This window comes from Eretmochelys imbricata, chromosome 14 (assembly GCF_965152235.1).
Source record: "Eretmochelys imbricata isolate rEreImb1 chromosome 14, rEreImb1.hap1, whole genome shotgun sequence".
Lineage (NCBI taxonomy): Eukaryota > Metazoa > Chordata > Testudines > Cheloniidae > Eretmochelys > Eretmochelys imbricata.
The window spans coordinates 41,417,707-41,430,351 of record NC_135585.1 but is presented as its reverse complement, the minus strand read 5'-3'; the positions used below and the strand labels follow the sequence as shown (position 1 = coordinate 41,430,351).

The window sequence follows — 12,645 nt, the reverse complement described above, 5'->3', positions numbered from 1 at the left end:
TCTGACATTTTCATGGTAATATTAATGACTGCGATATCTGCCTAGGTGTGAGGACACAGCCTGAGAGGCTGTAATAAAAATATTTTCAGCTCACTTAACACATTGTGGTGTTGCATCTCAGCCCATGGGCACAGTGCAGGGCCCATCACCCGGCCCAGAAATAGGCTGTGATTGCCCTTACGACATATGCTCTGTACTTTGTTTCTGAAGCTGTGTAGGATGTTTTCATTGTAGGCAAACCACCTGGCAGGCCGCTCCCTCTTTACTCACCTGACCGATATGCTGATCAGACATCAAGGGGGGGAAATGTTATAAACATATCTGCTTAAGACAGCCCTGTGATATCAGCGGCTGCTCAGTGCAAGAGCATGCCCATGTGCTGACAGCGCTGAGAAGTGTTTTGAGAAGAAGGATGGAGGATGCTGACATTCTTATGCAGCACTGAAGAAGCCAGGTGCACACAACTGCACGTTACGCCCACATTATAGAGACCCCAGGCAAGATTCACAAAGCTCCTTAGATGCCTAAATTTGGGTTTCGGGGCCTAAGTCTCAAGTTTTGGCTCCACAACTATTCCCACAACTCCTGTCAAATCATCTAGGCTCCTAAACTCACCCAGTGCCTACATTTTCAGGGAAAAAGTTCCTTTGGTGCCTGCCCCTGGGTGGGGGGACATGAGGGGGTTTGGGCCCAGGGATGGCTTAATCCGGCCCTACAAATAACTCCAGGAACCTGGCGACAAAGCACTGACAGCTCCATGACCTGAGCTAGGGGAGCAGAGCTGGTAGCTCCGGCCCAGGGCTGGTAGCCAGGGAGTCTGGTGTGCAGACAAGAGACCAGCTCTGACCACCTGCTCCCTGTGCGCATCTGTTACCAGAGTGGTCACATACAGTCAGTGTCATCGAGAAGCATGCTGCCTGCAGCTCCAAGCTCTGGGCAGCCTCTCTAGGACCAGCACCCCCATCACCTCTGTGCCCCCATAGACAGGAACAATCTCCATAGAGGCCCCCCGCCCTTCTCCCTCCTCCCCGGGACATTGACGCCTCCTTTATCTAGTCACTGACACGGTGGCTTCTATGCACGATGCCGCCTAATGTGGGGAGAAGCTGCCCGTGCTTAGGGCTGGTGGGGTCCCAGGGGGCAGGGTCTGGGACAGAGCGCTGCAGCGCGGTGGGTTGATCGCTAGGACCCAGGAGCGGCTGGGAGGCGGCTCTGGGGGGAGGATCGCGGGGCTCGGGCCCGGCCGCAGGAAGTGACTCGCAGCCGCTGCGGGGACTCCGGCTCCCGGCGAGATCCCCGAGCCCCGGCGGCTGGTGCTGGGAGCCCGGAGCCCGGGCTGCAGCCGGGAGAGGGGAACCTCCAGCCGGGCCCTGCCCGCTGCTCCCCGGGAGCCTCTCCCAGGGCAGAGCCCCCAGCCCGGCCAGGGCCCTGCCCCTGCCCCGGGGGCCCCGCTCGGAGGGAAGGTAAGAGAGACCCGCCCCCCCCGTCACCCCCGGGCTGCAGGGGGCGGGTTTGGCCCCGGGCTGCTCCCCGCGGAGCCGGCTGCGATTCCCTGCCCCGGGCCCGGGAAAGCTGCCGCAGCCCCCGGTGTCCGCGGGGCGGGGGGAGCCAGCCCGCGGCGGGCTGGGGGCTGGGACACCTGGGGGTGGGAGCGGGAGGGGGCTGAAGAGGGGCGGGGGGAACAGGGGTGTGTGAGGCCAGGGGCAGGAGGGGGATGGGATGGGATGGGGGCAGGGGGAGGTGGCTTTAAGAGGCGGCTGAGGGGGGCTTTAAGAGTTGTCCAGCCTGGTGGGGACTTTCTCCGGTGCCGTAGCCTGCAGATGAGGGGAGAGCCCCGGGGGAAAGGTCTGGGGCCTGGCAGGAAAGTGACTCTGCACAAAGGGCCCCTTTCAGGGACCTGCTGGTGAGTTTGTGGTAGATGGGGAGCGAGTCCCAGAGCTGCTGCCTTCGGTGACACTCCCAGGCTCACACTCCTTCTAGTAGACTGGTGTGGAGACAGTAAATCAGGAAGTGTTATTTACTCCTTCTCATAACACAAGAACTAGGGGTCACCGAATTAAATTAATAAGCAGCAGGTTTAAAACAAACAAAAAGAAGCGTTTCTTCACGCAACGCACAGTCAACCTGTGGAACTCTTTGCCAGAGGATGTTGTGCTGGCCAAGACCATAACAGGGTTCAAAAAAGAACTAGATAAGTTCTTGCAGGACAGGTCCATCAATGGCTATTAGCCAGGCTGGTAGGGATGGTGTCCCTAGCCTCTGTTTTGCCAGAAGGTGGGAATGGGCGACAGGGGATGGATCAGATGATCACCTGTTCTGTTCATTCCCTCTGGGGAGCCTGGCATTGGCCACTGTCAAGACAAGACATTGGGCTAGATGGACCTTTGGTCTGATCCAGTGTGGCTGTTCTTGTGTTTTAGACGAAGTAGCTGATCTGTGTACAGGAGAACAAATGCCCAGAAGAACAGGACAGTCACCAGTTGTCCGAGGCAGAGGGGAGGAGAGAAAACGAAGGAGACAGAAAGGGAAAGAGAAGAGACTGAAAGGGGCAGCAGGAGCGGTAAGTGAGGAGGGAGGTTCTCAGCTCCCAGCCCTGGCCGGATCCATTCCCTGCATCCCCCTGGGCAGCCTGACTCTCCTGGGAACAAGGTGAGGAGCTGACAAAGGGAAAGTTCCTGCCCTGGCCGAGCTGCTGGATGCGCTGCCCTTGGGGCCAATGTCAGGGGGAATCCACCAACGCAGCTCCTTTGATTCTGCTCTTTTCTAGTGTTTGGCTCAGACGATCTGTTATGGGGCGGGGGGGGGGATTTAAAAGTGTCTCGTGGGGGTTCAGTGCTGGTGGGAGGGGCTGGGTCTGTGTTGTAATAAAGTGACTGAGGGTTTTCCCAGCGTGTCAGAGTCCAGAGCATCTGTCTGCAGGGAGGGAGCCTGGGGGAATCGGGGTGTGAAATAGACTCAAGCCCCTTCTGTAACCTCCCCAATGGCCCCTCTCGCCCTGACAGCCTGAAGAATTACGTCTATGTTTTGCTCCAGATCCTCCCGTCTTCCAGGGGACAGGGAAAGGAAATGGCTGTGATGGAGCCAGCTCAGGGAGGAGATTTTCAGGGAGCTGCAGGGGGGATTTGTTGTAGAGGGGGAGGGGCAGGAAACACACCGGGTGAGGCAGGGAGGGGACAGGGCGTGATAAAGCTGCTGGATCAACCTGGGCCTGATTTTCTGAACAGGCCCATTGGTGGGGGTGGGGGAGAAACATTCCCCCATCTCTGAAACAGGAAACACCCCCCGGGGCAGGGCTGGGAAAAGTGACCAGACTCCCAGTGCTGGAGCCTGAACCCACTGGCCAGTGGCTACTGTGGTATTTTGATAGGTCCATAGATTCCAGGGACTGTTTTCATCATCTAGTCTGACCCACTGTATAAACCAGGCCTGAGAACTTCCCCAAAATAATTCCTAGAGCAGATGAATAACATCTGATCTTGATTAAAAACTTGTCTGTGATGGAGAATTGGTAAATTCTTCCAATAGTGAATTACTCTCACCATTATAAATGTACGCTTTATTTCCTGTCTGAATTTGTCTAGCTTCAGCTCCCAGCCCTTGGATTGTGTTATATCTTTTTCTGCTAGACTGATGAGCCCTTTATTAAATATTTGTTCCCTCTGTAGACTGCAATCAACTCACTCCATAATCTTCTCTTTGTTCACCTAAACAGATAGAACTCCTTGAGCCTATCACAATAAGGCAGGTTTTCTAATCCTTTGATCATTCTCCTGGCTCTTCTCTGAACCCTCTGCAATTTGTCAACATCCTTTTTGAACTGTCAGTACCAGAACTGGACACAGGATTCCAGCAGTGCCTGCACCAGTGACAAACACAGAGGTAAAATAACCTCTCTAACACCTACGCAAGATTCCTCTGTTTATACATCCAAGGATCGCATTCGCTCTTTTGGCCACAGCGTCATACTGGGAACTCATGTTCAGCAGATTATCCACCATGGCTCCCATAGAGTCACTGCTTCCCAGAACGGCATCCCCCATCCTGGAAGCATGGCCTACCGTCTTTGTTCCGAGCTGTATACGTGTACATTTAGTCATATTCAAATGCATATTTTTTGCTTGCACCCAGTTTACCAAGTGATCCTAATTGATCTGAATCAGAGACCTGGCTTCTTCACTATTTACCAAATCCCCCAATTTTTCTGCCCTCTGCAAACCTGTTTAGTTATGATTTTGTTTTCTTCCAAGTCATTTCTTAGAAATGTTAAATAACGTAGGGCGAAGAACCAATCACTGTGGCCCCCCACTTGAAACACCCCCTTGATGTTGATTCCCTTTGTAAAATGACATTTTGAGACCTATCAGTTAGCCAGTTTTTAATCCATTTAATGTGTGCCATATTAATTGTGTATCATTTGAGATTTTGATTCAAAATGTCATGTGGTATCAAGTCAAACGCCTTACAGAAGTGTAAGTATATTATGTCAACACTATTACCCTTGACAACCAAGCTTGTGATCTCATCAAAAAATGATATCAAGTTAGTTTGAAAGGATTTATTTTCCATAAACCCATGTTGAATTGCATTAATTACATTACACTCCTTTAATTCTTTATTAATCAAGTTCCTGCATCAGCTCCTCCATTATCTTGCCTGGGCGCAGTGTTAGGCTGACAGGCCTATAATTACCCAGGTCATCCTGTTTACCCTTTTAAAAATTGGCACAACATTAGCTTTCTTCCAGTCTTCTCGAACTTCCTCAGCACTTGAAGACTTATTAAAAAATCAACATTAACGGTCTAGCAAGCTCCTCAGCCAGCTCTTGTAAAACTCTTGGATGCAAGTTATCTGGATCTGCTAATTAAAAAATGCCTAGCTTTAGTGGCTTCTGTTAAACATCCCCATGAGATACTAGTGGAATGGAGAGAGTGTATATGATGAAGCTGTACTGTCTGGTTTCCCCCCAGATATGGAAAGGAAGCCATTGGGATTCCTGACCCTGTCCCTGTCCCCTGCTCAGAGCTCTGCTTCCCGTATCAGCCTGTGGCTGGCAGGCATGTGGGAAATAAGAAGTCTGTGTCTTCCTCCATCTGCTGGGGGGCAAGGAGCTCTCACCTTCTCCCTACCCCCTGAAACCTCCTGGCTGCTCTGAGCACGGTGGGCTTGGAATTCTGCTACTCTAGTCCTCCGAGAACTTCTGGGTTTTTGCCTTCCTCCTGTGTGACTAGTGAAATAGTGGCTGGGGCAGCAGGTGCTGAGTGGGGGGACTCTTCTTGTTTCAGATGCCGGTGACCTTCGAGGAGGTAGCTGTGTATTTCACCCAGGGGCAGGGGGCTCTGCTGGACCCCGCCCAGAGAGCCCTTTACAGGGACGTCATGCAGGAGAATTACGAGACCGTCACCTCGCTGGGTAAGGGATTCCCATCCCCTCAGTTATTAGAAGCCGTGGGGTCTGCGTGTCTGAATCTGGTCAGGTTCTTCCTGGTCAGTTAGATTAGAAGGGAATGGGTCCCATAGTTCACAGCTCCAGTGTGAGAGAGGCTTGCATCTCCATCCCCTCCAAAGCGGTCAGGGAGTCGTAAACCCAATGGACATGCTAATTCATCCCGATCCCTCCGGCTTTCAAGGGGGCAGAAGGCATGTATTGTCCTGGCTCTGTTAACTATAACTCACATGCAGAATCCTTGTTGGTCTCCTTTCCCAGGAGACCGAACTTGACCTAAGAGACTCCTCCAAGCATCTGGGAAATGCACTGAATTGAAACTGACCCTCCTGCCCCATCACCTACTTTGAGATTAAACTGCATTCCTTTGCCATTCGTGTTTTTTTAAAAATTCAGCTGCCTGTTGAGCCCATCTGCTTCAAAAGCCTCCAGCCCATGGTGCACATAACAGTATACATCTTGTGAGCAGGTGCTGTTGCTCTGAGGCTGACTCGGGAACCAAGGATTTTGACATTGGGGGTGTGAGACTAAGGCAGGAAAAAATGTCTCTCACCTCATATTATGCAATCTAGATCCCTGGTATCAATAACAGGCAACCCCAAAACTATCACTATTCACCATGAGGTGCAAAGAGGTTACTGCAGTGCAGCTTTTTGATTACATTGATGAGTCTGAACTGGATAACTGCTCATTGATTTCAGTTTCCGGGTTTATGCTAATTGAGTCTTGGTGGTAGACTAGTTCCATCCATGGGGAGGGCTCTGGAGGTTTAGAACTAGGCAGGGGTTTAACCCCAGAGCTGTGTCTGCATCAGCAAATCCCCCAGAGTGCACAGACCCTGGAAACTCCTCGTGCGGGGATGGTCTCCCACCCCCAATGTCTGCTTCTCTCAAGGCGGCTCAGTGATCATGCTTCCATCTGTTCAGATTATTCATGCTCCCAGCACAGTGTGGGGCCAGGTTAAATTCCGGGAATGTTCCTTGTGACAGATACTCTCCCAGTATTCCATACACCCTGATTTTGTCTGATTTCACCCCCCGAGCAGGATTTCCCGTTCCCAAACCTGAGCTGATCGCCCGGCTGGAACGAGGGGAAGAGGCGTGGGTCCCGGATCTCCAGGCCTCTGAGAAAAAGGAGGTCCCGCGAGTCACCCACACAGGTGAGGAGTCAGTGAAATTGACATAGAAACTGTGTGGTGAGTGAAGGAAAAAGCTGAGACTCCCAAAGATGTGCTGTGAACGAACTCCCCCAGGTCTGCCCCGTCTCACCCAGGTCAGGGCTGTAATCAACAGGTCGTGCCTCACCATGACAGATATCACTTACAGCTTCCCACCCATCCTTTAGCTGTATGCAGTTTCCTCCCCAGCTTTACTCCCCTAGGAGTGTTTGGGTGGGATGTGGAGGCAGAATCCAATGTCTTCAGCTCCCCAGCAGTCACTGTGTGGTGTTTTCCCTCTTTGCTGTTCCCCTTTTGGTCCCTTCTCCCCGGCACAGGCAGTGACTCCTGTCTGGATTCTCTCTCTCCCAGCAGGTGATGAGACCGTGAGTGAGAACAAGGAGGTGACTTGGCAGGTGGAACCAGAGAGGGCCTTTTTGAGAGGAGCTGAAGGGAATTTTCCCCAGGGCTTGGAACAGGGAGAAGCCTGGGGAAATCGGGGTGGGTCAGAGAGGCAGCTGGGAAACCAGCCAAGGAAGAAAGTGGATGCATCAATTCAAGGTGGGGGAGGATGCACAGATCCCAAGGAAACCACCGCCCAGCAGACAAATCCCAAGGATGAGAAACCCTACAAATGCCTCGACTGTGGGAAAAGCTTCAGTGTGAGAACGAACCTTATTACGCATTGGAAAAACCACACGGGAGAGAAGCCCTATAAATGCTTGGACTGCGGGAAAAGTTTCCGTCAGAGCTCACACCTTATTACACATCAGAGACTGCACACGGGAGAAAGACCCTATAAATGCCTGGAGTGTGGGAAAAGTTTCAATGTGAGATCGGCCCTTATTGCACATCAGAGAACTCACACGGGAGAGAAACCCTATAAGTGCCTGGACTGTGGGAAAAGCTTCAATGTGAGATCAGCTGTTATTAGACATCAGAGAATCCACACGGGAGAGAAACCTTATAAATGCTTAGATTGTGGGAAAAGCTTCAGTCAGAGCTCCAGCCTCACTAAACATCGGAGAACCCACACGGGAGAGCGACCCTATAACTGCCTCGTGTGTGGGAAAAGTTTTAGCGACAGCTCGTCCCTTATTAAACATGGGAGAACCCACACAGGAGAGAGACCCTATAAATGCCTGGACTGTGGGAAATGTTTCAATCTGCGATCAGCTCTTCTTGCACATCAAAGAACCCACACGGGAGAGAAACCCCATAAATGCCTGGACTGTGGGAAAAGCTTTAGTCAGAGCTCAAACCTTGTTACACATCAGAGAACCCACACGGGGGATAAACCCTACAAATGCCTCCACTGTGGGAAACGGTTTAACGTCAGTTCAGCCGTTATTACGCATCAGAGAATCCACACGGGAGAGAAACCCTATAAATGCCTGGACTGTGGGAAAAGCTTCAGTCATAGCTCAAACCTCACTAAACATCAGGGAATTCATGAGGGGGAGAGAGCCTATAAGTGGGACATGTTTTAATAGGAAGTCAACCCTTAATACTCATCAGGAGACCCCCAGCATGGGAGAGAGACCCCAGAAATGTCTCTGTTGAGGGAAAAGTTCGATTCAGAGATCAGCCCTTGTTACGCATCAGACAATCCACAAAATAGAGAAACCCCATAAGTGCTTGGACTGTGGGAAAAGCTTCAATAACAGCTCAGGCCTTAGTTAATGCTGGAGAACCCACATGAGAGAGAAAAACCTTGAATGTGGGGCAGGCTTCCCTTAGTATCTGGCAGCAGCAAATCCGTGCAGGGAAGAAATCACTGAGATGTCCTTAGCAAGGCAAATGCTCCAAGTGGAGCCAACACCATGTCAGACATCAGAGACTCCTCCCCACATGGGAGAATTTCTTTCAGGGGCCTAACTAGGACTGGCCATGGTGACAAACCCATTTCCTCGTTCCCACACACATCAGGGGCATTTGGCTCCCAAGGATCCAGCTGCCCATCACTGGGGTGAGGATCCAGTAGCAGCTGAGCAGCAGCTGGTCAGTGACCCTCTGGCTCTGCCTGGTCTAAGCAAACCCCAAGCAGAGGAGGAGGAGCCCTCATCAGCCCCTCCTCCCTGCTGCAGCCCTGAATGCTGAGCTGATGGGCCACAGGTGGGGGAAGAGAGAGAGAGAAACTCCTCCAGCCACTCCTTCTGCCTGGCTGAAGTTCCCCCCTCTCCCTTCCCCTCCCAGATGGGATCCCCCTGCCATGGAGATGAGGAGAAGGGCACTTGGGCCAGGCCTCACCTTCACTCTAGACCCCTGTCTCCATCCCCCATCTTTCACCAGCCCCTGGGCTGGGCTCCCCCACTTACCTGGAGCTGTTCCCTGCAGGGGGAGTGTCCCTGGAGGCTGGTAACTCCTCCCTCCCCAAATTCCCCAGGGCGCTGGGCTCTGGGGCACCAATCGTTAAGGGACCAGGACGATGGGTTATGGGGAAGGGACTGAGGATGGAATGGTTGGAGCTGGGAAGCAGGGGGAGCTGGGTGCTGGGCTATCGAATGTTTGGGGACCATGGGATAAGAGGCGAGGGAGAGCACAGGGGTAGAGAGGTGCTGCCTCTCATCACTCACCCCTCTGCCCCTTCTCTGCGTTCAGACAGCACCACTAAGTGGGACTGATTCCCACAGGGCCTTTTGTGGGAGGCCTGGAGATACCACCTCTGCCTTGGCAGCATCAGCCTCTGAGCGTCCGTCTGTGGTAGGAAATGTGGTCAGGATCAGCCAGCTCGTCTCCTCTGACCCTCCCCCATTCATCCTACCCTAGATTCACCCAGAGCATCTAATTCCTTCTGATCCTCACCGTTAGCAGATTTCAGGGTAGCAGCTGTGTTAGTCTGTATTCACAGAAAGAAAAGGAGGACTTGTGGCACCTTAGAGACTAACAAATTTATTTGAGCATAAGCTTTCCTGAGCTACAGCTCACTTCATCTTATGCACAATTAGCAGAGTGACTGTTAGTCACTGAGTTCCCCCTTTGGGGGTAGATTCTCTCGCTCCCAGCTAGTCTCACCTTGATCCAGGCCGTGCTGGCAAGCATTTCTTTTTGTACATTTTCTCTCTTACAGACAAGAATTAAATGGAGTCTAGAAGAGTAGGAGCAAGGATAGTAAAGGGTAGTGTTTTAGGTGCTGTGCTATTTGAGAGCGATGGGGTGAGTCCGAGGGATTCCCTCCTTCCCCCTTCACTGTCACGCTCCATCCTTGACGCAGCAGCCTCTGTCCAAGCTTTGGAGAATTTTATCCTCTCCCCATTCTACTCCTCCAGCTCCCAAAGAGTCACTTACTACAGTGCCCCTGGCTCCCCGTGCACAGGAATCACACTTGGATGCTAAACCAGACTTCTGGAGGTGAAAGTGTCACCGACCTGGGCCAGGGTGGGGGAGGATTCAGATGAACCCCAAAGCACAAACTGAGGTTTCTGAGCTTAAATCCCTGTTTCCATCTATTGGTAAAGTGGCTTCTGGGCTTTTCAGAGCCAAGTACAGATCATTTGTCAAGGGGAAGGTTTTTGTTTTTGTTTTTTTTTCCTGTTTCCTTAGGAGGATGGCAAAATGTTGTAACTAACACAACCGAATAGCGAGGAGGCGCTGAGTGAAGCAGGGTTAGCCAGCTCAGAAGAAAATGAGTAAATTTGTTCTCCTGATTGTGAATCAAGATTCTCTGGAATTTTGCTTTCTGAATGTGAAAGTGCTTCATAGCCCCCCTGTATCGTGGGGTTTTCTTTCCTGAAGGTGTTGGGTCATGTACTTTGATATTAGTTTGGTTTGACAGGATGTAGCTCAGGTGTATTGGGGACGTGATGTGGCAAATGACCATTTGCCAGAATAGTCCTTTCCTATTTTCACCTCTATCCCGTCGTGAGATTTTCATGTGGTTTGAACAATGCCGATTGTCAATATGTGTCGGCACAAACAGAGGGTGAGCGCCAGATTTACACTCCAAGAGGCAGAGACTGAAATGGAGAAGGAAGTTACTGCCTGATCCCTGCAACGATGCGAGATAGAGTCAGGAGGGGGATGGAGTGGGAGGTGAGGGGTACAGAGCTGGAAAACTGCACATTTCGCTCTTGAGAGCCAGACCGCCAATACTGATAACTGTGAACTTGCTGCAGCTGTGCTAGAGAGAGACACAAAATGTCCTATGAGTGCCATGGGAAGATGCCCCTGAAATCTAAAGGGCTAGGAATGATGCCCCAAGAGAAGAGAGGTGGGGAGAGGGCAGTGTCTCATCGTTGCTGAAAGGACGAGACTAGGCAGATGTAAGAAGGAAGCTGGGGAAGTCACGAGGCCTGAGCTTCCCAGAATCCAGGCTGACCCCCATCAATGAGGCCAGAGGGAGAGGAGGACCCTGAAATTTTAGTTCCTCCCCTCCCCATCCGCCGCAGAGTCCTGGGTGCAGATGAGAGAACCCCTCTGTGCCCCGCTCGCCCCACACTGCATCCCTTGAACCTGAGCTCGCGGGGTTTCCTGTTCTCGGAGCATTTACTCTTGTGACTGGATCCCGGCATCGCTCGCAGATTGTCTGCGCTTTTCTACCAGTTTTAACTTGTTTCTCTTTCCCTGGTGCCTGCGGGAGCAGCACAGTGCTGGCCTGGGACAGAAGTGGACCGTGCTGAGCCGGGCTCCGGGCCCTGGCTGGGGAGGTGGGTTTAGCTTGTATTTCTCATTTGGAAATGATAAAGCAGAACATAGTTTCTCAACCTCTCAGCATCTCTTGTCGTGAATATTAATCAAAATGGGCTTTCATGGAAGCCTCTTGGAGGTGTTATTTCTCTTTTCCTGAGCACCACAGACTGCAGATGCCAAAGCAGCCAGCTCTGTGGGATTTCAGAGTCTTCTAAGGCGAAAATCCATCATCCGCAGGGAAAATCCCCACTGGCTGTCCTGTCCCATTCACCCGCCTCCTGCGGAAGAAGAGTCAGTCAGGCTGGGGAGGCATTTTTTTGAACCTTGGTGAAGCAGCTATGGAGAGGAATGATGATAACCTGTTCTTTAAAACAGTGGTTCTCAACCAAGGGTACACATATCCCTGGGGGTACGCAGAGGTGTTCTGGGGGGTACATCAACTCATCTAGATATTTGCCCAGTTTTGAAATAGGCTACATAAAAAACACTAGTGACGTCAGTACAAACGAAAATTTCACACAGACCATGACTTATTTGTACTGCTCTATATGCTATACACTGAAATGTAAATACAATATTTATATTCCAATTGATTCATTTTATAATTACATGGTAATGATGAGAAAGGAAGCAATTGTTCAGTACTAGTGGCTGCGACACTTTTGTATTTTGATGTCTAATTTTGTAAGCTAGTTGTTTTTAAGTGAGGTGAAACTTGGGGATACGCAAGACAAATCAGCCTCCTGAAAGGGGGACAGTCATCTGGAAAGGTTGAGAGCCACTGCTTTAAGGCACGTTGAAATCCACCGATGAAAAGTGCTATCTGAGAGCCAGGTATTCCGATTTATTTTTGGCCGCACAAAGTGAGGCCCTGCGCTCAGTGTGATGGCATTTGTCCGTTTGGACGCCACGCAATAACTTTCGATCGCTGCACCCAATCAGTTCTAACGTTTCAGGGAATGTTCCTGGCAGCCCTCAGGAGAAGGCTGCTGAGTTCGGTGAACGTCGGAAAATTCTGAGGGGTAATGGTGGATGCATGGGGCTCTCCAGGCATCTGGTCCCTAGCCCACTCTGCTTCAACCAGTGAGCAATTGTCGAATGTCTGGTGCATGGCTGCCACTGAGCCCTGGAGGGCTGAAGGGACTGTGATGTTGCAATACCTAACTTTTAGGTGTCTAGAAAATCACTGAAACAACCTTGGGGTCTGGAAAGGCTGAATTAGTCAGCTAAGCTCCCTGTACCGTGCATGGGGAAACTGAGGCATCTAGGGATGGGATCTACAAAAGCCAGCATGTTAGGCAGGGAGCTGCCTAAGCTAGGCGATGAGAGATGCTGATGTGAGGGGGTCCCTCAGTCTCTCCTGCGAAACCTGTCACACTTTGCAGCAGTCCGACGGAAAGGGGCCCTCCCAGGCAGGT

The 12,645-nt window shown here is 51.5% G+C and overlaps 1 protein-coding gene across 2 annotated transcripts; it reads left to right on the top strand.

Moving 5' to 3' along the window:
- Positions 1 to 1,259: 1,259 nt before the first annotated feature.
- Positions 1,260 to 11,301, top strand: LOC144274369 (uncharacterized). 2 transcript variants are annotated; one of them, XM_077833144.1, is made up of 5 exons: positions 1,260 to 1,463; positions 2,421 to 2,560; positions 5,283 to 5,409; positions 6,488 to 6,601; positions 6,971 to 11,301. In XM_077833144.1, exons 2-5 carry the CDS (start codon positions 2,453 to 2,455, stop codon positions 8,086 to 8,088), a joined length of 1,467 nt encoding a protein of 488 aa, XP_077689270.1. In that variant the 5' UTR covers positions 1,260 to 1,463; positions 2,421 to 2,452; the 3' UTR covers positions 8,089 to 11,301. The 2 variants fall into 2 exon arrangements, with proteins under 2 accessions (XP_077689270.1, XP_077689271.1); XM_077833145.1 differs by lacking the exon at positions 1,260 to 1,463 and adding an exon at positions 3,713 to 3,879 and having other exon boundaries at positions 2,437 to 2,560; positions 6,971 to 10,252.
- Positions 11,302 to 12,645: the final 1,344 nt, after the last annotated feature.